Source organism: Lagopus muta, chromosome 10 (assembly GCF_023343835.1).
Source record: "Lagopus muta isolate bLagMut1 chromosome 10, bLagMut1 primary, whole genome shotgun sequence".
Lineage (NCBI taxonomy): Eukaryota > Metazoa > Chordata > Aves > Galliformes > Phasianidae > Lagopus > Lagopus muta.
This window is the reverse complement of record NC_064442.1, coordinates 1,362,501-1,386,759: the sequence shown is the minus strand read 5'-3', so window position 1 is coordinate 1,386,759 and position 24,259 is coordinate 1,362,501. Positions and strand designations below refer to the sequence as shown.

The window sequence follows — 24,259 nt, the reverse complement described above, 5'->3', positions numbered from 1 at the left end:
TGGGTGCTTAGTGCTTTATTTGCACGTTGATTTTACAGTGTGCAACAGAACTTCTTGTACATCAGAGGGGGTCAGTGATGGGAGCTTTGCACTTACAGTCTGGTTTTACGATGCACATCTGTTCCTGTATATCTATATGGGATTTTTAGTGTTTGATTTTCTCCCTTGCATCGTCTTCTCCTGCAGCCCCAGCCCAGGCAGTGGATTGTTTTGATTAATCCTCGTCTAAACGTAGTGCTTCCACTTGTGGAAGTGATTCCCTATTGAATTTCAGCATATTTTTTCAGTCTCATTTGTCAGGATTGCTTTGAATTCCAGATCCCATCCTGCAGAGCTCAGGTGGCCCCTTCCCAGCTGGTGTCACCTGCAGCTTCAATAGCACGAATTGCTGGTCTTTGGGGGACAGGTGTAACGTCACCTGTGCTGATGACAGCTACGAACCAGAGGTTGCAATGGAAACATACCTTTGAAATGTTTTCTATTAAAATCTATCACGCCAGTGATGGTCACCCCAACGCCTGTATTGGAACCATAACCATCTCTGTACGCCTCCAGGATAACCCAGGTGACCTCTGGTTTTGTTTGGCAGATGTGAAGCCGTCCAACATGCTGGTGAACACACGAGGGCAGGTGAAGCTGTGTGACTTCGGGGTGAGCACCCAGGTAATCCATTGCACGTCTCGTGCTGCAGTCACCTGGCTGCCGGGCGGGCAGCCCCCCTCTGCTGGGAGCCAGCCATTCAGCTCGAATCTCCGGGCGACTTTTCTCCATCTGAATATGATTGTTCATTGTTTAATGACAGTAAAAACTGCTGATATTGTAATTACTACTTACGAATAGCAAACTTCATTGATATGCAGCTTTGATATGAAAGCTTTTTGGCCAGACAAAAGGGAGGGCAGAACGAGAGATGTGTCTGGGGAGCCCAACTGGCCCACAATAAAAATTAATATTGGGAGTAACAATAGTGGTGGGCTTTTACAATGTGCAGCACAAATTTTAATTAATTTCCATTTTGGGCCTCCCTGGAGGACTTCTCTGCTAGTGACCCACGAGCTTGCCGTGCTGGTGATTTGAATTTCAGCACCTTTACTCTCAGCCAAGCGCCGGGACCAAAGAGAAGGTCAGCCTGGTATGATAAGTTGTCAGGGTCTGTTGTCCCTCCGAGCGCATTTAGTGCTGGTTGCATTCAAGTGATGAATGTGGCTTTATGCACATCTTGAGCCAGCTGACTGAAAAACGAGCGCCTTCAATCCTACGTCAAATTGACTTTTTATATCAGACTGGTGTGGGGTACTAAAGCGATAAGCATCCTGTTTAACAGAATGGTTTAAGGTTATCTGCCATAAACGGTAATGCGGCACTTGTTTAAATGGGAGCTCCAAACAAAAGAGAGATTTAATCATTTTTAATGCCTTTGCGGATAAATTTGTTCCCTTTTACATAATTTTTAGTTGATTTATAGGAATGATGATTGTAGGTTAAATGAGGAATAATTGCCCATTTTATTTCCACATTATCTTTATATTGTTCTAACAGACTGTTTTGTCTGATAGCTGGTGAATTCTATAGCCAAGACGTATGTCGGAACAAATGCTTACATGGCGGTAAGTGGATTTATGTAGGAATAACATTTAAATACAAGTATTTGTTCACAGTCCTGTTCTACGTGGTGAGGATGTATTCTAAACGGGCTCTCAGACCTCCTCTCCCCTGCTCTTGGTGTGATGGTGTGTCACAGAACATCTCTGTGCTCACGTAGCAGCTCAGTGACAACGGCAGGCCTTGCTGATATGGAGAATAGCATCAGAAGAGCATTCTGCTCTGCGTGTGCCTTCTGGTTGTCTTTCATGCGCTGCAACAGCTGGGAACAAAGAGGAGAGCCAGTCCAACACTGAAAAATGAATAGATGCAGCTTTCCCTCGGGAGCCCGTAGGTCCTCGCAGAGCGCTGATGGTGTTGCTGTGCGGTGAATGGGGCCCGCGGTGCTGAGCACTCAGATGTGAGTCTGTCTCATGGGCATCTCTGATACCTGCACACCTGTGTGGCTGTTTCCCATGGGAAACTGCCATGTGCAGATTTGAAGTTTGCATACCTGGGCTGATAGTACCAGGCCGCTGCCCTGCGTGCTGGGTGGTGTTCCTACCATGTGTCGGAAGACATCAGGGCCTTTCACTTCTCTATAAGCATCTTAGTCCAGGAAATGCTCATTGCACCAACATGAGCATTTTTTGCTTTCTGTTCATCAGCGCTCTTTGTTTAACGAATGCGAGGACTTAAATGCTTCAGTTCAGGATTGCAGTAACTGTTGTCTTCTATTTTTTGGTCATGACAATTTCTTATTTGCCATCTACTTCTGTCACGGTATCAGTGGGGGAAAAGAAAATCAGCGTTCAGCTTGTTTAACAGCAAGCAAACAAAAAAGCCCACAGCACCAGAGTGCAGACAGCAGTACAAAATGGTTGATTCTTGTTTTTCAAACCTCGGAAAAGTGGAGAGAGAAATCCATGACCTTTCATCGCTTTCAGGTATTTTTCCTTACTTTCTTGTAAGGAGAAAGCAGCCCTGGGTGCCCATTTGTTTGCTAAGTGCTTTTCTAGTCAAGGTGTAGTCATTATGTGGCTTGTGAAACACTCGTGCCACCATCCTAGAAGGACTTGGGTTGTCCTTTGTCACCGGAATGCTACGTGCATCAAAATTGTTTTAAATAAAGAATGTGCTCATATATGTTACAGCGAGCTGCTGGTGTCTGTGCCTCTGTTCTCTAAAGCAACTGCACCATTGTGCTGCAGACAAGCCAGCAGCATCAAAGTATTAACTTCTCCAGCACAGCTCTTGCTTTTAGAATGGTCTTCAACAGATCTAATAATTAAATTGTATTATGCTTTCGCTGTGCTAATCCAGGTTACTGTTCTCTTTCCCAGGTGTACATTGAATACGTTACGTTTTTTCTTCTTTCTGGATGGCTGTGATGCATTCTTCTATTGATTGAGAAAGAAGTTTAAGCTAAAATGTGTTTGATCTGACCGCCCGTGTTAAAGTTGTTTGGCTAATGAAATTCATCAAATTCACAGTGTGCTCATCAGGAATGAATTCGAAACCATCAAAAATTAAACTATGTTGAAAATAAAAATGCATTTTCTGGAAAAAAATATTATTATTATTATTATTACAATTATTATTACTATTATTATTACTATTATTATTATTATTATTATTATTATATCTCCTACAAGGCACAGGGGAAAAAACCCAAACTTTTTAGGTGCAAAAGGTAACCAGAGGTAGAAATCTTTAGAATAAAGGTCTCTGAGCTCTGTATCATTAGGGTGAGCTGTGTGTTGCACACCTTACCTTTTCCATGTGTCATTCTTGTTTCTGTCTTCTGCTCCAGAGTTTTAGAAGAGAAATTCCCGTCACTGAACTGTTTATATTTGCTCACTGTGGTGTCCTTTAATGGGGGAAAAAAAAAAAAAGATAAAATTAAATCAAACTCTTCCCCTCCAAAAAAGAAGCTGGCAAACCAAAATTAATTAAAACCACCAAAAACAAACAAACAAAAAGACAATTTTTGTGGCTCATTCGAAAGCCTTTTGTTGTAGTTTCTCTTTATTTTCAGATGATGGCAGTTTTGGAAGGCTACCCTTGAAGGCAGCGTGGGCAATGCTGTTTTTTACTTAATGTTCACATTGCAGTAAAAGCTGTTGACCTGGGATTAGTGGTGCAGAGCAAACATCAGAAAACACATTGGACTGGCGCTAATTTGGGAGTTGGTTTTCTAAAAAAGGTCTCTGGATTATTGAGGACTAAAAATACAGGCGGTGCTTTGTAGATGGTGGGGCTAGACAGGTGCATTAGCAGCACAGTGGGGAGGGAAGTCTCATGGAGCCTTTTATTGTTACATTTCCTGCTGCACTTGACCTTGGAAATGCTGAAATTGTGGCTTTCAAGTAAAAACTAGCAGTTACATCTTGCAGCCTTCTATTTCATGAAGCATTAAATTTGTTATTAATAGCTTTGAGTGAAGTCTTTTTTTCCACAGATCAAAAATGAAATTAGTTAAATATCTATAAAATGAAATGTCTGCCACGTGACTTCATTTATTACTTTGACTTCAATAACTTTGCCTTTTAAGCCATGCTTACTGCCCAACCCAGCCTGAGGAGTCTGTTTTCCTGCTGTAAGCCTACCTCCACTGCGTCCAGGCTCACAGGTCGGTGTGTACCACTGATGGACTCTTACAACTTGGCCTCCAATGGCTGTTTGTTGGCTACAACAGCCCAAGCACAAATGCCAGGGCCAACCCTACAAGGTGCGTGGCAGCGCACAGCCGTGAGCCTGAGTGTAACCGAGCCCTTTGCTCTTGTAGGATCGAGGTGATAACAAGCTTTAAGATTCTTGGCATTTCATGAGGTGGTTTGTGTGCCCTTTTGTGGAAGGACCCTGGTTTGTCTGCTGGGTTCATGATGTTCCTTTCCATCTCTCTGCAGCCGGAACGGATTTCAGGAGAACAATACGGGATCCATTCGGACGTTTGGAGTTTAGGGATTTCCTTCATGGAGGTATGTAAACATCTGTCATTTGTGCACTTCAGGAGATTCAAAGGAAAATTAATATCAAACTGTTTTAATGTGCTCTTTGTATGCTCTTCTATGTATGCATGCTTTTAACTTTTCCTGAGATGCCTGTCTGTATTTAGAATGGATTTGTTCTTACCAAGGTCAGTAAGGTAGAGAGAGCCTCTGCAAATGTGCAGCATGGAGCCCTCCACCAAATCTCCATTTGAGAGTGGAAAATAGGCCCAGTACAGGTGGCCTTTCAGCCAACAACGATGGTATTTCTGTATTCCAGCTTCATCAGGCAGGATAGAGAGGCCCACCGTTAGGGTTCAAATAGGGTTTGAGCTGTTTGATGCCCATGCAAAATGTTTAATCTGTGAAGCATTGCAGCATTCATGAATGCTTTTAGAAGGATTTCTTACACAGATAGTTTCAAACTGGAAAAGGTCTGATCAAAATGAAGCGTTGGGACGATGGCTGTCACTGGCTGCTGCTTGCACAGATCCTTCTGTTTGCTCCTTCCCAACAAGCACTTCTTTCCAACCACTGATGGCTCGTGTGGTCTCTTGTACAGCCTGACAAAAGTGTGCTATGCAGTTACTGAGAAACACAGGTGCCATTTCCTTTTGTTAAGTGTGGCATCATTAAGGTGAAGTGCAGTGGACGTTTGTAGCAGAAGATGAGGTGGAGTTGTGTCGGTGCTGACCCACGGCATCTGGACAAGCAGCATTCCTTATAGCACAGAAGTTCTCTATGGCTATTGTTGTGTTTTCAAACAATACATTCCCTGCCGCTTGGTTTAACCAAAATGAAAATATTTAATGCTGAATCATTGCATTCAGGTCTTGTAAATCTTCCGAGTCTGATTGAAGTTAACTCTGAATATAGGATAATGACACACTTGAAAGTGTCACAGGGGATGCGGCGCTGTTAATTTGTTTTACTGCAGATTTCAATGGACTGTGATACTGGAGAGTCCTCACAATTTTGGAGAGCTGCAGAACATACTCGCGCTGTCTGTAAATGAATCTGTGCAACAAAGGGCTAAAATGAGATTGTATTACATTCATACTTGACTGTGGTGTTCATTTTGAGTCACAGTGGAATAGAGTGAGATAAATGCACGGGTGACGTGCAGCAGGTTTTACTGGTTCCTTTGCTGAGTGTATTGCTGAATGTATTTCCGTGTGCAGCAGCAATCCGATGGTCCTCCACAAAGACCAAGACTTTGGAGCTTAGTTAGGGGTTATTATTGGGCAACCTTAATGGTCGTGAGATTGATTTAAAGGATGAATTTCGCAGCAAATTACGCAGCATTAGGGACACGATTGCATTTACTTTCTTTTCTTCTTTCAAACCTTCTCAACTTCTTTTTTTTTTCCCCCTCTCTCACTTCCCCTGGATGTGTCCTGAACCAGATGTACCAACCAATTTGGCTCTGTGTGCTTTGTTAATTGGTATGTCATCTGATCCTCTGAGACCTCTCTTCAGCGCCATCGCTCCTGTATTGAAGTGCTTTGAGTGATGTGTTAAATGATGAAAGCAAGGACAGTGGCTTAGAAAAATGTCGCAAAAAAGGTGAAGAAGGTGCTCCAAGAGCCACACAAGGTCACTGTCATTAAAGTAGCACTGTATTGACATGGGGATCAGCAGTGCAGGCGCTTGGGCTCTTGTTGATGGAACTGTTAAAATGGGAAGCTAGCATTTGCTGTAGGATTAGAAAATCATCTCCGCTTGGTAGCGTGTTACTCCAATCCCTACAGCTTCAAGTTAATGCAGTTAGAGCACATTAATTGGGATGAAATGACACGTGGAACCAAGACAGCAAGGTTGCGAGTTTGCTTTGTTTTTTTTGCTTTTAAAACATACAATAATATAAAATAGCAGCCTCCTAAATCTTCATATTTTCTTTAATCATCTTCTGAGCCTTGAAATGCCTTGGATTTCTTTGCTGCAATGCTATGTGTGCTGAGAAACCAAACTGTTTCTTCTGAATGTTCAGAAAACTCAGGAGCAGAGAAGTAGGATGTGGGTTGGACCGAAGTTTTGGGAGGCAGTGAGCATCTGCGTTCCTTTAGAAGTAAAAGATGTCCAAACGTGCAGCTTTTTATTTTCGCTTTGCATTTCTTTCTTCAGGACTGCCTTAAAGAGAATTAAATTTAATACCTGACCCATGGACCTGTTCAGAAATGTTTCATCACCAACAGTTTGTGCGTTCCCGTGAGGTTTTTAGATTAGTTTTACTTAAGTGTTCTGGGATTGACAGAGCAAGTTCAATTTAAGCCAGTGACACTGCTGTCACTGCACTGAGGACTGCGTCAGCATTTTCATTATAAAAGCTGTGTTTCAGAGGGTTTATAACTCAGCCGTAAAATACACCCCAGGCTGAACCTGAGTGTTGTTTTTGTTCTGTGACTGATTCAGCCTCCTTCCAAAAAAGATGCCCTGCACGGGAGGATGGATGAGATGGCTTCTTATTTCTTGTATTACCCTAATCCTGCCTTACGTGCCTGCTATCTGGGGAATCCTTTTTCTTTTAGTAAGCCTTCTTGCCTCCCATTGCCTGTGTGAGGGGACAGAGTTGGTGAGGAGGGCTTGGCTGGACCCTGGGCACAGAGGATCAGTCTCCCACGGAGCAGTGTGAGGTACAGTGGTAGAAGGGAATCTGGGGGAGGGAGTAGGGTTGTGGTCCAAGCTGTTTGTTGAGGCAAAGTGTAGGCTTGCATGTCTTTGTCAGGTGATCCAGGGCAAATGCAGCCAGTATTTTATTTAAATGCAGGAAATAAGTGATTTGCTTGTGCCACAGATCAAAGCAGTTTTTGGAAGCAGAGTACAAACCCGTGTGTTTGAGTGACAGTGCCTTGTAAGAGCTTTCAGGGGCTGCTGGTGTCATTTGTGTTAATATGCTGTTTTAAGCAATATTTCAAGCACTCATATTACAGATTTATGGCATCTCAGCACTCCCTTAGGTAGGAACACTGATATATACCCAGCAAACACGCATCGTGTATTTCAGGTACACGTGTAGCTTTGGAGTGGGGAAGGCAATATTTGCCTCCAACACCAACAGACTGCTGGAGCCTGCAGTGCACTTGGGCTGGGAGCACAGGTGGAGGTGCAAGAGGAGCACACGGTCCATGAGCACACAGACTGGGGAACGTGTTTGAAGAAGGTGCTAGAAGGGAACCAGCTCTGCTTGGTGATGGTTCTCTTAAAGCACTTCAATCTTCAAGATGTTTGACTGCAGGAAATTGGTATAAGGATGCATCTATAAGTAACCTGGTCAAGGAGCAGAGGTTTCAGAGGGATTGTTCCTAAAGAGTCTGAGATGAGTGATCAGCCACATGTCATCAGCACGCAGCTGATGGTGGTGAAGGAGTCACGATTGTGAGCTGGTGGTGAGCAGGAAGTCCTGCAGACCATGATTTGGTCTTCTGCAAGATTTCCCTTACGAATGGACATTACTCTGCGGCATTTTGAATGTGCATAGCAGAGTGCTTCTGATTTACACAGATAAATCCTTACACACGTCATTCAGCTGTGCAGGATGATGCAATTCAGAAGCTTGCTCCTAGGAGAAAGCTGGCCTAGGTGTTCTGGGGTGGGTTTTTTTTTGTGCTGTTTCCCCCCACAGAGCTGTTTTGAGCCTTTTTCCAAACAGTGGCTCTTAGCCCAGTTCCACGCCTGCCGACTTCATGCGGCCATTGGGAAGAAGGAAGGCAGTGTCCAGCTACATCACCATTTTTGTGGCAGCAAAATGAGAAGTAGAAGGTAGCAGTGCCCGAGGGCTGGGTCATGAATTAATAATTGCTCTGTGGAGGAGGAGGCCCGTCAGAATAGCTGAAAATGGGGAAGTTGCCTTGCAGAGTGCTATCAATCACTCAGTGACCATAACTTCCAGTAATTAGTGTATTTTATGGGCCTTTGCTTCAGTGACTCGGAAGCACATATGCTCCACTCACAGCTAAACTTAGCCCAGTAATATTCCAGGATGATTTATCCGCTTGCTGCACTGGGATGTAACCCTATATTAGGTGAAGATTGTGAACTAAGCTGCAATAAAGTGTAAGTTTAGGTACAGTTTGCGTGGGTTGAGACCTCCATGTATCATGTTTCCCTGCAATTGCTCTTAGGCCACTGCGGGCAGTGTGTGCAGCGGCGAAATAAATAACGTGGAGTGAGTGGATGGATGGAGAGAGTCAGAGAACCGTTGGAGTTGGAAAGGCCCCCGAAAGGCCATCTGGTCCCACTCCCCTGCAATGAACGGGGACACCCACAGCTCCAGCAGGTGCTCAGAGCCCATCCCCACACCTTGGCTGTCTGCGGGGATGGGGCACCACCGCCCCTCTGTGCAGCCTGTGCAGTGCATCGCCGCCCTCACCGCGAAAACTTCTTCCTCATATCTGCTCTGGATCCCCCCTCTTTTAGTTAGAGCCCATTCCCCCTTTCAGAGGCTGTGTTTGCTCCTCTCCCCTTGGCAGCACCTTTGAAACACCGCCGGTAAAAGCCCGCTCATCCGCAGGGCCGTGGAGGGGAAATGTGCCATTTAATCATGATTGCACACAGCCTTCAGTACACGGCGCATTCACTATGGCTCATATTTAAAAGAAGTCAAAGTGAAACTAATTATCTTTAATTAAGGTGAATTAGGCTTTGATTTTTAATATATTTTATGTAGAGAGATCCTCGAAACTCATCTGCTCACGCCAAGGAACGTCCCAAAGGTTATTAGGGCATATTTCTGGTGGGCCTGGCGGTGTCAGTAATAACCTCCTTTCTCATGGTTCCCGACACGAACAAATATGTCACTTCATCAGTCTCTGTTACCACACTTATGCCCCTCCGCGGGGGTCGCAGATTCCACAAGTTATCAGCTAATGGCGTTATACATTAAAAATTGAAGCTTTCCTCACTCCGAGGCCTTTCAAGGCTTTGTTCTTAAGCCCCAGACACTTTGGAGTGCAGCTGCAAACTATAGGCAGAAGATTAAATTAATTTGTAACTCTTTTTTTTTTTTTTTCGTCCTGCATTGCTAAATCCCGCACATTTAATTGAAACCCTACTTCAAGATGCTTTGTGTTTCTGTTCATCTTTGTTGTCAGTTTAACCTCAGAAGCACTTTAACGCTGGTAAATTGCTGTTATATCCTTTTGGATTTTCTCTTTTTTTTTTCTTTAAACTGAGCAATAAGAGGACGGTAAAATTGATATTAGAAGGAAAGAAAAATCTTGGAGTAGTTTTTGAGGTATTTAATATTTATTAAGGTCCGTACCCTGCAGAGTTCCAGGTGATTTTAAGCCGTCTATCTAGGAATGGATAAATCGGTCTTGGAAGGAAATTTCACCCAGGGAATTTGATGTTATCCAGTAGTTAAGTCTGATTTTAAAGTTTCCCATGTCTGAAGGTTCCGAAGTGATGGCAGCTTCTCCATAAACGAGGGTTTAACTGCGGTGCACAATCTAAATGCAAAATCCTCAGATGGAAATTTAATTGTGCAAAATGTGCACGAGGTAATTAAGAACAAATTTTAGAACATTTCAGACCATAAAGTCCTCCTTCAGCTGGATCGCGAGCGATATTGTGAGTGCTTATTTTCAATTTGCAGTTATGCTGAGAAACATGGAATGTGTCTGAATTAAGGATGAAAGCATCCCGTGCTTTTCAGTGTCACTGTAAATTAAAAAACAACTCGCACAACAGAGTAGATACTGATAAGTGGGAAACTTCATTGCCCGAGTGCCCTAAAGATATGTTTTGGGTTTCCTTCCCTCAGTCCCTTTCTGAGCAGGACAAGAACTGCTGCTGCTGTAATTCTTGTTAAGTGTGCAGGAAAGCAACATGGGGAAAAATGGTTTGTTGGGAAGGATGTCTGGATTTCCAGTTTCAGCTCCAGAATGGTTAATTATGTTTTTCCAACAAGTCATTTTGATTTTGTCTTCACTTATCTGCACGTTAAGTGTATGTTTTTAATTGCAAACAGGTTGAGCCTGGTTGGAGTTGTTTTCCAGCTCTTCTTACAGCTGCTCAGCACAAAGGCTTCGGGCACCTCCTTCTACCAGAACTGCCCTCACCCTGATGCTGGCTGCCCTGACCCTACCAAACACTGGTGGTAGTGTTTTTTGCCTCGTGGTTTTTGCTTTTCTTTCTGCATTCTTAACACATTTTGACCCAATCTGACCAACTGCACCTCTGCATTTTATTGGCTCATTTTGGAGTGTTTATGTCTCATTGTATCAGTTGCTGTTTTAAACCCTGATGGTGTTCCTCTGCACCTCCCTGAGTCCCAGCAAATGCTCCTATCAGGGACTGCATAGCAGAAATCATTTTTTAGGACACAACTTCACTGATCCCCATAAAGATGAGAGTTTGGAGCACTCTGATTCTGATGGGCTATGTTATGTCTATGCAAGTAATAGTAAAAAGGGAAAAAAAGTGCAGGCGTGCGGTTGCTCTGAAGTGAAATAGTGAAGGGAGGTGTTCCTCTGACATATTTCTTGCTGCTATGGTTTGATTCCCGTTTATATTTCTGTTCCACGCCGGCAGTGCAATTCACTGTGCCTTTTTACAATGAGGTTTTTTACAGTCCTTGTGCAGTGTGAAGGGGCCCACGGGGAAATGAGAGGCAGCACCTCGGAGTCTGAGCGTTCCCTTCTCTCCTCTGTAATATCCAGAGCCACATAAAGCAGCAGTCGGTTCCTGTGCCTAACTACTGAAAACTGAAATGTTATATTTTGGCTGCAATGCCTTAAAAACAAAATTAGGAGTTCCCAAGTTGCCTCATGTGAATGCAGAGAAGTTTTTGACGCTGTTTTAACTTTGTAGTTTACGTTTTCTGCGCTCTGCTTTAAGCTGAGTTGCACATGTTTAAATGCCTTCCTGGAGTCAGGATGATGGAGGGTACAGAAATCCCTTTAGTAGAGCTCTAATCTGTTTGTTTTGGGGTTTTTCTTCCTTTGCTTTTACTGTGACACTATTTATAAATCTAAATCTGCGTACAGAGGTCATTGGTTGGCTGAACTTAAACCATTTTACTTAGTAAATTTAATTAAGAAAATACAGTGCAACTCATAAGCAAATGAGTTTTTCCTAGTTTTAAACCAAACCACCCTCTTGAGTGCTGATTGCCTTGCTCGACCCCTGGTGATATAGAAACAGGCAAAATTAAAAAGGACATTAAAGCTTCATTAAATCTGAAACACATTTAGTACAGTGACATATCTGCAGGCTATTTCAGGGAAGATTACATACTCTTTGGTAAGTTTCTTAATTTATAATACCTTGACAATCTTGCAGGAGGGAAACAACTCTGACTGGATGGACTGAGGGATGGTTCTGGGAATGCAGAACTGCTGCTTGGCCCATCCGGGGCTGCTTTGCTCTGCAGTTCTCAGGGAGCAGCTTCACCAAGCAGTCTGTCTTTGTTAACAGCCCCCAAAGAACTCGTGCCCAATGCATTTTGGATTCTCGGGGGCTCATTTGTACGCTGCATACCTCAGTCTGGCAGAGAACTGCTCTTTCCTCAGTTGTTCAGTGGCTTTTGGAGTCACGTAGGCAAAGCCCTACTGTAACGTGGTGGAGGTCAGGGGAAGGAATCATCCCTGAGGGCAGGAATGCTGAGTCTGAAGCCAGCATTGAGGTAGTGGTAGGTTTTCTGCTTAAAGAAGGTCTGCAGAACGATACCTTATGTGTAGAGCCATAATGATCTTGTTTTTATTTATACTGTGAGATAAATATGATGTGCCTACAAATCTGTAGCTGTTGTCATGACTGTTCTTAAGTTGGTAGTCGTTGGGAAAATTAAGTTTTCTTCTGGTTTTGTTTGTTGTAAAGTGTTTATTTGGCATTTATGGGTTTATTGTTAGGCATTGGATGTTGCAGCAGCTGTGCTTTGTAGGATCTTGGGCAGCTTCTTATAAGTTGAGGGTGGTCCTCCCAGGAGATGAGAAAACGGAAAAGGGAATTGTTCTGTATGTGTTAGTGGCTTCTGATCCTTAGGACTGAGCATGACAAAAAACATAGGGCCTGCCTTTATCCTTTTAGCATTGTATTTCAAAGCCCGACATCAGAAAGTGACTGCCTGAGCTGGGAGAAGTGGAGAACCAGACAGCAGTGACAGAAGGGGAGCATCGAGTCTGCTCAGCTTGAATTTGTTTGCTGGAAGGGTGAATTTCCTACATGGAGAAGCTCTGAGCTCCTTGCTGCACAAAGGAATCGTTTCCTTTCTTTGGGTGTCTGTTGCATGCCTCTTAAACACTTCAGGTACCTACCCTGCTCCTGTCAAGTCTTTCCTCTGAGGATCTGGAAGAAGTTTACTGAATTCTTAAGACTCACAGCCAAATGTCCCATACAACATAGGCTTGGGTGGCTGCTGATATGGCAGAAATGGCACCATCTCCACTGATGCCTGTTTGCTTCCTCTCTGCTGCCAGCTTCTCCTTATCGCCGTCTCATCACTCTGTACCTCACCAGGTGAGACTGAGTGATGTCTGCTGCTCTTTGCCCCACTGCTTCCCTCCCTTTCTACAGCTCTGCCTTATTGTTTGTACTTCAGATGGTTCTGTGCTGCCAACTGGGCTGAAATTTCAGCATAGGTTGTATAGGCACAGCTGCCTCAGCTGCAGTCTGCCTAGGTCAAATAACCCTGGCACTGAGGAGCTCAAATGACAGCAGCAGTACGGTGCTTTCCCCCAGCGCTGGCAGTACACAGCACGGCTGAGACCTTTGGCACTGATGCTGCTACTCGGTCTGAAGTGAGTATAGTTTGTCATGCAGACAAATCGATGATAGCATTGCATCCATAACCTCTGGGTAGATCACCTCCTCAAGATCACAGTATCACGGAATGGTTAAGGTTGGAAAAGATCCCCAAGTCCAACCCCAACCCATCCCACCATGCCCATGACCACATCCCTCAGTGCCACATCTCCATGCTTCTTGGGCAGTGACTCCACCACTTCCCTGGGCAGCTGTGCCAGTGCCTGACCAAAGGTAACCCCCTCCTGAAGGAAGGGAAGGGTAAGTGCCAATTAGCAGCGGTGTCATGAACCCACCTGCCTACAGCTCTTTTGTAGGCAGTGCAGGGACATGGGCTTCATCACAAAGCACATCAGAACACAAGGATAACTGCCCACAGTGCACTTCTGGGGAGTCTGTGTCAACTGTGAAAGCCCACGTCCTTCGCTGGATGGTAGACAAAACAGAATGGTTGTATTTTGCTGAAATTCTTTCAAAGGTTCAGATGCCAATGGGGGAAACCTAAACTCTTGTACCAAAGAAAGGGTTTCTCATGGACTGACTATTAGCTGTGGCATTGTGTCAGCGTCAATGTTGTTGAGTCTAATAGCAGTACTAGCAGTTACATCAGTAATGCATCAAGTAAGGGATGATACAACACGTGCTGTTCATATGGCGTGCAATGGAAAGTAGGTTTGAAGGAAAGCCCATGTGTTGTATTGCAGGTGCCACTTTCTCTCCAGATCTCACACACAGGTTCCTAGCTGGGTTTGACACCGATAAGGAAACAAACCTCAGCTATATAACCCAGATTTCACTCTGAGCTGGTTAGGGAAGGACTCAGGGAGTTCAGTGCATGCTCATTGCAGATAATTAGCAGGAAGGTCAGTGTCGGTGGCCTCGCTGCTGAGGCTGAACTGGTTTAATTTAGAGAGTCCTCAGGAACTTGGGCATCAAACAGAGTCGCTGAGTGGTACAGACAAAAGCTTGAGAAATACAGAAATATGCAGAAATGAAAAAAAAAAAAGGCTAATTGTTGTGAATGACTCCATTCTAAATGCAGCTCTTTGTGTACTTCTGCTGGCATTTCCCTTTTATACAATAGTAAGAGTTGAGTACTTTTCTCTCTTTAAGAAAATGTGCCCTCCATGCAAATCTGTGTAACTAGACAAATATTATTTCCTTTCCCAGCTTGCTCTTGGGAGGTTTCCATATCCTCAGGTAAGATTGTTCATTACTGCTGTTTGCCACTGTGACATTCATTCCTATGTATGAAGGTGCAGAGAGCAATTGTGAACATTTGAGCCACATACAAATAAATCTGTCCTGTTAAATTGAAAAGTACTATCTTGAAGGAGTCATTTAGTAGTCTGTATTGATTTTATTTTATTTTTCCTTTTTCCCCCCAAACTCCAGATTTTCTCTTCCCTGGAGAGAAGCAAGATTATGATGATGTTAATGATTGTTTTGTTGTGAGATTAAAAAATAATCCCATATGTACAGCACTGCTTTTGATGCCAGGAAGATGCATCTACTCCTTTTTCCTACATTCATTTTTCAGTTCCAATTTTAAATGGTGTTACAACCGCCTAAAATCATCTCAAACCAAAAATATAATGTGAGTGGAATATGTAAAAGGATTCTGGATTCTCCCTTTTAAGAGGAGATATGCTAACATTAACTGGTGTTTGTGTTTATATTCTGACATTTTCTAACTCATAAAACTATTTCCAACTTGGCTATGGCCAATATTACCACTTTTGCTTTGCACGCTTGAAAAAAACACGAAGCTCTGAACAGAGCCATCAATCCACAGCTATGTCTGGGGCTTCCTTTAAATCCTTGTTGCGAGATGGGTGTTAGAATTCATAAGCACAAACTATTCTGTAGTTCTTCAAATCGTTCTTTCCTGGGAGAGGGGAAAAAGTGAAGTGTCCAGGGACTCAAATGAATTATTTGAATGTGGTTTTTATGTTTTCTTGTGTTTTATGAGCGCTGCTTTCTGCATCTTGGTCTATACAGATCAGAGTGCCTGGAGGCATGTCTGATTTAAAGGTGGTGTTGGTCTGTGCTCTTTAAGCATCTATTAACTTGCTATTATTATGCAAATAACTGTTGTAATACACATACTAATTTATGCATGGTTAGATTATGCAGATGCCTCACAAACATGGTTATTGAATAATAGGCTGGGACTCATTCTCTCCCATTTTTATAAGCTGTTTTAAGCAAATTCTCCTGACAGTTTTATGGACTTGTAAAGATTTTGTGTACGTGGAAACACACTGATTTCACACTGTATCTCCTGTGGAAAACATTTACTGACCAAAAGAAAGCTGTCGTTGGGTACCCAGCAGATTTTGTCCATATTTTCTCCGTGCTGTGAAATGAAACCTCTCCTTTGAGAGCGGGCTGAAAAAGCAGCTCTTGTGCTGAAGTGCCCTCCATGCGTTGGCACAGCCTCTGGTGCTCGTTGGGCATCTCAGTGCCCTTTGTGCTAAAGCTGAGTGCTGGGGGATGCAGCTCGGGCTGCCCGCTGTGCACAGAGGCACTGGAGCTGGGGAGGGAGGTTGGGGTGCATTGTGGATGGCTGCAGACCAAAACTTGTTTTCTAAACTGGGAGCAGAACATGATTGCTAGTTTAAGATCTTTTTTTTTTTTTTTTTTTTTTTTTTTTTGCTGTTCTAATTAAAAAACAGATCGCATTTGTAAAAGAATATTTGGCAAGTCAGTAGGCCATGAAATTGTGTATATTTTTTAATGCAAAACAGTTGAAGAGGTGAAACTTTAGAATGTAGCTATTAAGGTTTTCAGGCAACTGCTTTTTGTAAGGACTTTATGTGAAGTATCTGCATTTTGGATGCGAGTGCTCATAGCTGGTCACCAGAACCCTCAGCACCTCACTGTGACCAGGTGGATGATTGCAGGGTGTTGGGTTTATTTCATGTCTGTGTGAATATATAACAGACCTGTTTGTAACTGAGCGGATCTGCAGCGTGTCGCTGGGTTTGTTGAGGTGGTTGAAGCTGATGGTCCGTGGGCTCACAGTGTTTGCCCCCATCAGCGTGGGCTGGCTTCCCTCTGCCAGCGGGGTGTGTGGCTCTGTGCTGGGGAGCACCTGGAACTGCCCACAAAGGAGCCTTTGCCTCCAGCTGTAGCTGAACAAAAAAGGATTTTTTCCCCTCTACGTTTAAGTTGCAGACAAATGTTGTGTGCAGACCCAGTTTAAATGAACAAGATTTATTCATCGTTGTACTGTGGCGATTCAGGACTCCTGCAATATGCCGGCGCAATTGAAGGGTGGTTTTTTATGTGGCCTTTAGTAGGATACTTTAAGGATAAAATTCAGCACTTTTCATTTTCCATGTGTTTTATGAGCATCTATTTTGCTAACACTTATTTGTCACGTTGTCATTATTTAATCTTCTGTTAAAGTCGTGTCTGGGAAGCACTTCAGTGAGCAACCAACTGCATAGGGAAGGGAAGTTGCTTGTGGGTTTAGAGTTCAGTGTAATCTTTGGAATCTAGTTATGGAGTTACTGTCATTTTTAGTCACAATATGCAGTTAATTTCATAATCTGTCAGTAGTTGCCAACGGGGGTGATCTGAGTAAGGAAATGAGGAACAGCAGAGCTTAGAACAGGCTTTCCCACTATGAGAACTCCACAAAGGGAACTCAGATCCTTAAAATGAGGTGACACGTCAAACGTGGCGAGTGCTTGTCACGTCTTGTTGTTTGTTTTCCTGGCACAGTGTAAAATTCCTTTTGGAAGAGGTAGTGTATGAGACTCACAGGACTTTCTGTAGATACAGACAGATGCACGTAGGGTTATATTCTTCCCCTGGTGCGCAGTTCCGTTCAGATAAGTGGAGTGGTGCACACACACACTGGCATGAAAGACTCTTTAGAATAAAGTTATTTCCTGTGGAAGCATTGAAAATTGCAAGGAGAGCCCTTTCCCTGCTGATACCATTGGTGCAGGATTTGAGACGTGAAAGCTCCGCTTACAAGAAATAAGTTCCAAATTTCTTGTAAAAGTTTAATCTTAATTCCTCTGATTTTGGCGGCAGCTTATTCATTTCCACAGAAAGAGCTGTAAAAAATATATATTCAGATACATATATATATAAAAACAACAGAAGGCCTCAGGACCTCAGAGCAAATGGAATGAAATTGGAAGCTGGAAGCCCCAAGATGTGCAGTGGCTGAGTGCGCTTTGTCGCAGCATCAGTGTGGTGTATAAAACATGATGGGGCAATGGCTGGTTTAATGATAATGTAATTTAGGAAAAATGAAAAGAATTGACCACTAAATATTCCCGGCTTGTAGTCCAACTTTGCACAAAGCAGGATGCTGGAGGACTGCATCCATTAGGGAGATGCTCCGGAGGAACGGGCAGGCGCTGCCGTCAGCGCTGGCTGTCAGATATGCTGTGTTGAGAGGGATGTTGAGAGCCACTGTTCCGGGCCTGGGTTAATAAATGACAGGAAAATGACCCGAAGTTTATAAACCTGCCCCCCCTCCCATGCACACCTCCTGCCCTGCTTCTCCCCCACCCCAAATCTGAGCAAACAGTGCCCCCAGTATTGTAAAGCTTTGAACGTTTTCACACTCCATTAATTTATTACTCCTCTTTCCTCATCTTTAAATTTATCTCTCTCCCCCCCCCCTTTTTTTTTTCTTCCCTTAAAAAAAAAAAACAAAAAAACCCGGCTCCCCGCTGCTACAGCGATTTTCATCTTGTTGTTAATTTTCCCTGCTCCATATGGAGCTCCAGACATTTCACCTGGAGGCTGTACTAGATTTTGCTGTAGCGATCGCACTTCCGGAGGCCAAAACTGTCATTTAAGGTTCCCGGTGCATCTGTCTACGCCAGGCTTTTCGCTGGCACCGGAGAGCTGGGATAACAAATTGGATGCACCTGAGATTGGGGTGCGGAGCGCGGAGCCGTGCGTCCAGCGTCGCCCGAGCGCGGGGAGACGGAGAGGAGCAAATATTTCATCCCGCCTTGTCATTGATTAGAAAAGAGCCTTTAATTTCATTTCACCCCATGTTGTGATTAATTTGCATTCTTTGTCAGAAGTTAATGGAGTTTTTTATGGTTCACTCTGAAATCCTTGAAGACATCAGAGTTGATCTGATGTTTATACAACCGCCAGCGGAATTTTTTCGTGTGATTGATGGAGAGCTTGATGTTATTCCAAACGGCTTTTTAAGCTGTTTTTAAGAATTATTTGAATAAAATGCGAGCGAGATATTGTTATAACGATCAAGATTATCTGTTAAAAATCTGTTTCAAATAAAGAACGCGATAAGTAGAAAAAAAAAGATCAGAAAGAGATGAGGGATGATGGATGCCGGAGATGTATTTCTTAAAATATATCATCCCTGCATTCAAATAACTTCCTGCAAAAGGCACCGAAAGTCACACGAACCTTCACTGAATGACTGCTTGGGAGAAGCAGAGTTTTGCAGCCCGATGCAGAGCTGTGAGGAAGGAGCTGAGCCGCGCTCGGGTTTTTCCCCTCTTGTTTTCCCTGGCATCGGCGCAGAGCCGCGTCCCCGCTCAGAGCCGACGGGCCGATGACTGAGAGCCATCCTTAATTCCCACTGCAAACAAACCTAAGTGGATAATAGGAGGTTTTATAGCCCGAGCGAGCGCTGCACGCGTGCCTGTATAAGGAAATATACAGCCTTTATAAGAAAATACACGGCTGGAAAGGCTCAGTGCGTGCCGTTCTGTGCTCCTCCCGTTGGGGAGAGCTCTGTACTTCTCCAGTGCCCGACGCACGGACGGCGCTGGGCCGCAGCACAGCCCCACTCCGGGCTTCCAGCAGCGAGAGATCTCCCATCTCTGTTAGCATGTTTCATTGCTGGTGGTGTTTTTTAAGGGGGGGGGGGGAGGTGGTTCTTTTTATTCTTTTTATTCTTTCTTTCCTTGCCTGATTTTTGTGTTCCGCCCTCGCTGTGATTTCTGCAATAAGATTTAATTGTAGGTCAAAAAAAAAACCCACCGAACCAACCAAGCGCCTGTGAGCGCTCCCATTTCAAACAGCTTCATTTGTTTGCTGCGTCTCAGCTTGCAAAATAATTGCGTGGCTTTAAGTGGAGCTGCAGCTTTCTGAGCCCTCTATGAGCACAGCCTGAGATTCTTTTTGTTATATGCAATCCATACTATTGACCAAATTTGGCCTGGTTTCATTGAAATGTAAGCAGGTTGTCAGGGAAAAAAATACTTGGTTTAAGTTGGCATGCAAAATAGCCGTTCTGCTGTTGTTTTTTCGATTGACAGAAACATCCTTTAAGCATTCATTTATTTTGTGGGGATGAATGGAGGGTTGGTTGCAGCACGTCTCCTAGTGAAAGAAATCTTATCTTCCACATACATCAAGATAGAGAGCCATTTAAATGGCATTAAACACTGCTCAAATGCTAGTGCCAAAACAGTGATTTTTCTCCCGGTTAAATTTGGATCAAATCTTGAAATATCACAGATTTGTGCAAATGTTTTTGCTTTTGTTATGTGTTCCAGAAATCACTGGAAATGTTGGAAGTTCTCTGCTATCATTTGAAGTCCTGACAGTCACCACAAGTTTCATCAGATACCTCATCCTTTAGATAATGTACTTTGAGTACATTTTACCTTAGTCATTTTTTGTCCTTTAACGGCAATAATCCAGTGCTTAAATTTGATCCATTTGTGAGACTTGCTGCCCCACTTGAGTGGAGTTTTGGATTTGCATTGTAGCAAGCGCACAGATTTTGGCACTTATTTCTGTTGCACGTATCAAGGCACGTTTATCTATATATTTTTTGAATTTGAATCTTCCCATTGGGTTTTTAAAAAAGAAGAAAAGGAAATCCTTGCTTGAACACTATGCTCTAGTGTGGGGATGCAGGAAACAAGTAGAACTAATTGTCATTTGTCTTTCTGAGGGGGAAAATGAGCTCGCAGAGGGGATCCCCCCATTCTGCCCATTCTGTCTTTGGGTCAGGATGTAGGTTTGTGTTTTCCAGTTGGTTATGGCTTTTTTTTTTTTGTCACAATGTTTATGGTTTAAATAAGAAAACAGCTTAATGGAAGCAGCTCTCCTCTTGTTCCGTGCCGTTCTCTCGCCCTCACAACACAGCTGGGGCCTTTTTGACTGCACTGAGCAAGACTCTGGAATGATGTTTGCCCTGAGAGCTCCATACCAGAAATGCGAGCAGCATCCAAGAGGAAATGGTGGCTTTTCTTTGAGAGATTTTTCCAAACATGCGACGTCTCCAGCACAAGTTGGTGCTTCCATGGAAAGGGAGATGTGCTGTGCTGTCCTCCCTCCCAGCTCCACAACCAGCAGTGGGACCGTGGTGTCACTTTCCTGAATGGGACAAGTTTCTTGGGCTTGTCCCTGGGCGGTCGGCTCTCCCTAGGAAGGGGCGAGCAGTGGGTTGGCTGGTTGTGCAGGTGGCCACTTAGGAGGTGTCAGCAGGTATTGGATTGACTACAAGCGTTCATCTCCTCCATGCTCTCAGCAGGCTCTCTTGGCTTGAAGGAGGAGGCTTGTTTCCTTCCAGCTAACCAGGACCTGGGGAGGAGAAGAGGTGGGAGTGCAGCAGCTCCAAGGGCAGCCAAAGGAGTTCAGAGAGGAGCTGGTTGGGCTCAAGGATCACAGAGGTCTCTTCCAACCTCAGTGATCCCATCAGTTGTGCTCTGTTGTTTGGAGGTGCCAGCCCTGTGGAGCCACGTGTGCGACTCACAGTGAATTGCAGTGCTGGCTGTGGTGAGCAGTGGAGTGATGCAGGATAGGTTGCCTGTCATTGCCCAAACCCTCTGCGCCTCAGTTCAGTTCTCATTTGTATACCTGCATTTTGACCTCTGTGGGTCCTTTCTTTCAGATATCCCTAGAATTGTGTCATTTCTGGTCATGTATGATCACAGTTGGTTTTATAGCTTGTCAGCAAAAGCTCAGGACTTCTGTAGGTGGGTTCCAGCGGCAAGTGTTAACCAGGGACTTCTTACCTGTTTCCATCCAAGCAAGCAGGGACGAGCAGTAATGAGAAGGGAGCATCCTGATGGATGTCCACCTGCTGGCCTTCAGCACTTCTCTTTGGCACCTTGTTGCTAAATGGGAGTCTTAAACATTACAGTTGGGCTCATGATCCCGATGGGCCCCTTCCAACTCAGGCTATTCTATGATTCTACTAAATTCAGCACTTCCCCAAGCCTCGCTCCTCCCACATTCCTGCTGATCAGGAGCAATGTTAGCAGCAGCATCCTGGTCCCACTCAGCTGTGGCTGTTGTTGGCTTTTTATGTTCCCTCCGTAATTCCAACAGTTTTTCATGCCCGGTTTGTTGAATTGTGTTACTAAACTCTGGTAAACAGATTTCTCTGAGAAGTGGCTGCAGTTCAATGGTGGATGAAATAATCTCTTTATATAAATTTGCTTTCAGACCTCTGGGAAAACCAGCGTAATATAATTGTAAGAATATATTTAATATTAAGGTTGTTGTGAATTGTGTTTTTTTGTTATTATTATTTTGAAATTGTTTCTCTTCCTTTTTTCCATCCTTTGTTTTGTGACAGCGATAGCAGTTTGCCATTTGCAAAATCCTCATGGTGGGATTGGGTTGTTCAGAAATTTGGGAACAAATCAGAGGGGTTGGGCTGACTGGGTTTGATGCTTTCACCTCCTTCAGAAGCTTAACCAACTTCAATTTTGCAAAAAAGTCTATTTTATACAGGTTTATATGGTAAGATCCATGGTGGTGAAGACCAAAAGGAAGTGCAGTACTCTTGCAAAGTCCTCTTCCAGTCCTACCAGTGCAGAGATAGAGCAAGTGTGCTTTGGTCATTTGTTAGTAGGGAACAGTGTCTGTGGTTGCTGCTGTTCAGTAAAATGTAACCTTCCTTCCCAAAGGTTAAAAATAAGCTGCACGTATTTCTAAAACCAGCAGTTCCCTGGATTGGAAAAACAAATGTTCTACAGCAGCCTCCTTTAAAAACAGAGTTTTTAAACAAAGTTTTTAAAGCATGAGTTGTTGGTTTATGTATTCTTCAATTAATTTTAATTTTTCTAAGTAAAAAAAAAAATCACTGGCTTGAAAAGCAGTATATATATTAAGAGAAAACTTGCTAACTGATATAGGAAGATCTAACCCTGGGTCACCTGCAAATCTCTCAAACAAGAGCTGCAGGGCAAGTCCTAATTCCAGAGAGGAAAAGCGAAAATTAAAGCTGTAGCTGGTGACTCCTCCAAGGTACCCGGGGTGCATTCATTTGAGTTCAGTTGATTGTGCTTCTGAATGTCATGGGAGAGGGATGGGAGAGGTCTTCTCAGCCACTTCCCGTCCAAAGCATCTCCATGGAGATAGAGATGGAACCTGATGGTTTGTCAAAAGTTGCTTTTTGTAACCGCAGGCATTCATTAAATAGTAGATGAAGCAGGAGGCAAACTTCTGCATTTTTAACCAACCTACAAAAGGGCCATTTGGAGAATGTGTGTTGTTGAGTCCAGCACTGCTGATATTTTGTGACCTGAGAAACAGGCCATGAATGTGATGGATTTATTTATCGTTGAGTACTGAAAGAACCACAGCAAACGGCATACAGCTTCAGCAATATCAAAGGGACGGTTTCCTTCTGCAAGCACACACAATTCCAGCTTCACTTCAGAGGCTTCAAACGCCTTCTGACCAACAGGAGGTGCCATCCGTGGCCATGGGGCTCCCAGCTGTAGCTGGGCCGTGGCTGAGGGGGCTCGTGGATGCTGGGAGGATGGGTTTGAGTTCTCCAGGATGGAAATGACACTCCTGGGGGCGCCTCGACGCGCTCCTCCATCGTTATAAAGCACGCCTTGTGCCTTTTGGGTCATCCTTTACTTTTCCATTGTGTCCATTTGAGATTCTTCATGGCAGGCATACAGCCATCGCAGTTGCAATCTCGTGCCCGATCTCAGATTTTTTTCCTGATCTCTGGTTTTTCTCTGCACAGAGAACACAGGCACCAATTGCTCAGCTCTGCTGCCTCCTACCCTTCTCATCCCCCATAGTGCACGAACCCAGGCTGCTGGGGAGGGGAGAGCAGAACCGGGCAAGCGGGGAGATAAAGCATTTTATGTTGAGTACTTTTAACACTGTTCTTAATGTGCTATAAAACTGGATGCTGTGCTTTCTCATGAACTGTGCACAAGAGCAGAAGCGCCGGCTGTAAAGTTGTCGTCGGTTGGGTTTGTTTTATCGTTGCAGGGGCTGCCCAATAATGTGGTCTCGGGAAAGGTAAACAACATAGTTTTAGCAGTGAAAAATATGCCTAATATAAATACAGCGGAGTTCATTGCTGCTCAGAACTTGAAAAATACTGTTGTAGTGTTGTGTTTTCCAGTGGAGCTAGCAGAGGAGCGCAGTGCAGCCCTACAAGCAATATATCTGAGGCAGAGCAAATAGGTAATGCATCTGACGTGGGAGTCTCTGTGGCTTCCTCAGAGAGAAAAGTGCTGTAGCTTTATTTAATTGAGAAAATGAATCAATTACAATGATGTTGCATCATCAAATGCAAGGGAAATAGCAGATATGTCATTACATCGAGTAACAGTGTTAAAAAGTAATTGAGTGTCTTAAGCATTTTGAATCAATTCCAGGTACTGGCACGGATACCTTAATGCAAAATTTATGAAGATGATCTCAAAATAATGTGTTGCCATCAAAATTGTGTAATAAAAGCTGGTAACAATGCGTGTGTGATGAGCACACATCTCCCTCCCTTGGGAGCCGTCCCTCTGCTCCCGTGGGTGCTCAGCATGGGAAGAGCTCTGCAATACTGGGGTGTGTGTGGCCATTGCGTTCATTATTCCTATTAGAAATGGGATTTTAAACCTCATACAGACATTGGCTGTGATTGTGTAACAGTGTTGAGGCACCTGTATACGGTCTCACCTCCGGCCCTTTGCATGACAAGATCTATTTTTCCTTTAAAGAATTGAGTG

The 24,259-nt window shown here is 43.9% G+C and overlaps 1 protein-coding gene across 3 annotated transcripts in view; it reads left to right on the top strand.

The window, feature by feature from the left end:
- Window positions 1–24,259, top strand: part of MAP2K5 (mitogen-activated protein kinase kinase 5) — a 110,781-nt gene that overhangs the window by 55,555 nt on the left and 30,967 nt on the right. For all 3 annotated transcript variants that reach the window (XM_048955823.1, XM_048955821.1, XM_048955822.1), the window contains 4 exons: window positions 590–663; window positions 1,557–1,607; window positions 4,491–4,562; window positions 14,484–14,513. In XM_048955823.1, the coding sequence (XP_048811780.1) occupies window positions 590–663; window positions 1,557–1,607; window positions 4,491–4,562; window positions 14,484–14,513 (227 nt within the window). The remainder of the gene's footprint in view (window positions 1–589; window positions 664–1,556; window positions 1,608–4,490; window positions 4,563–14,483; window positions 14,514–24,259) is intronic.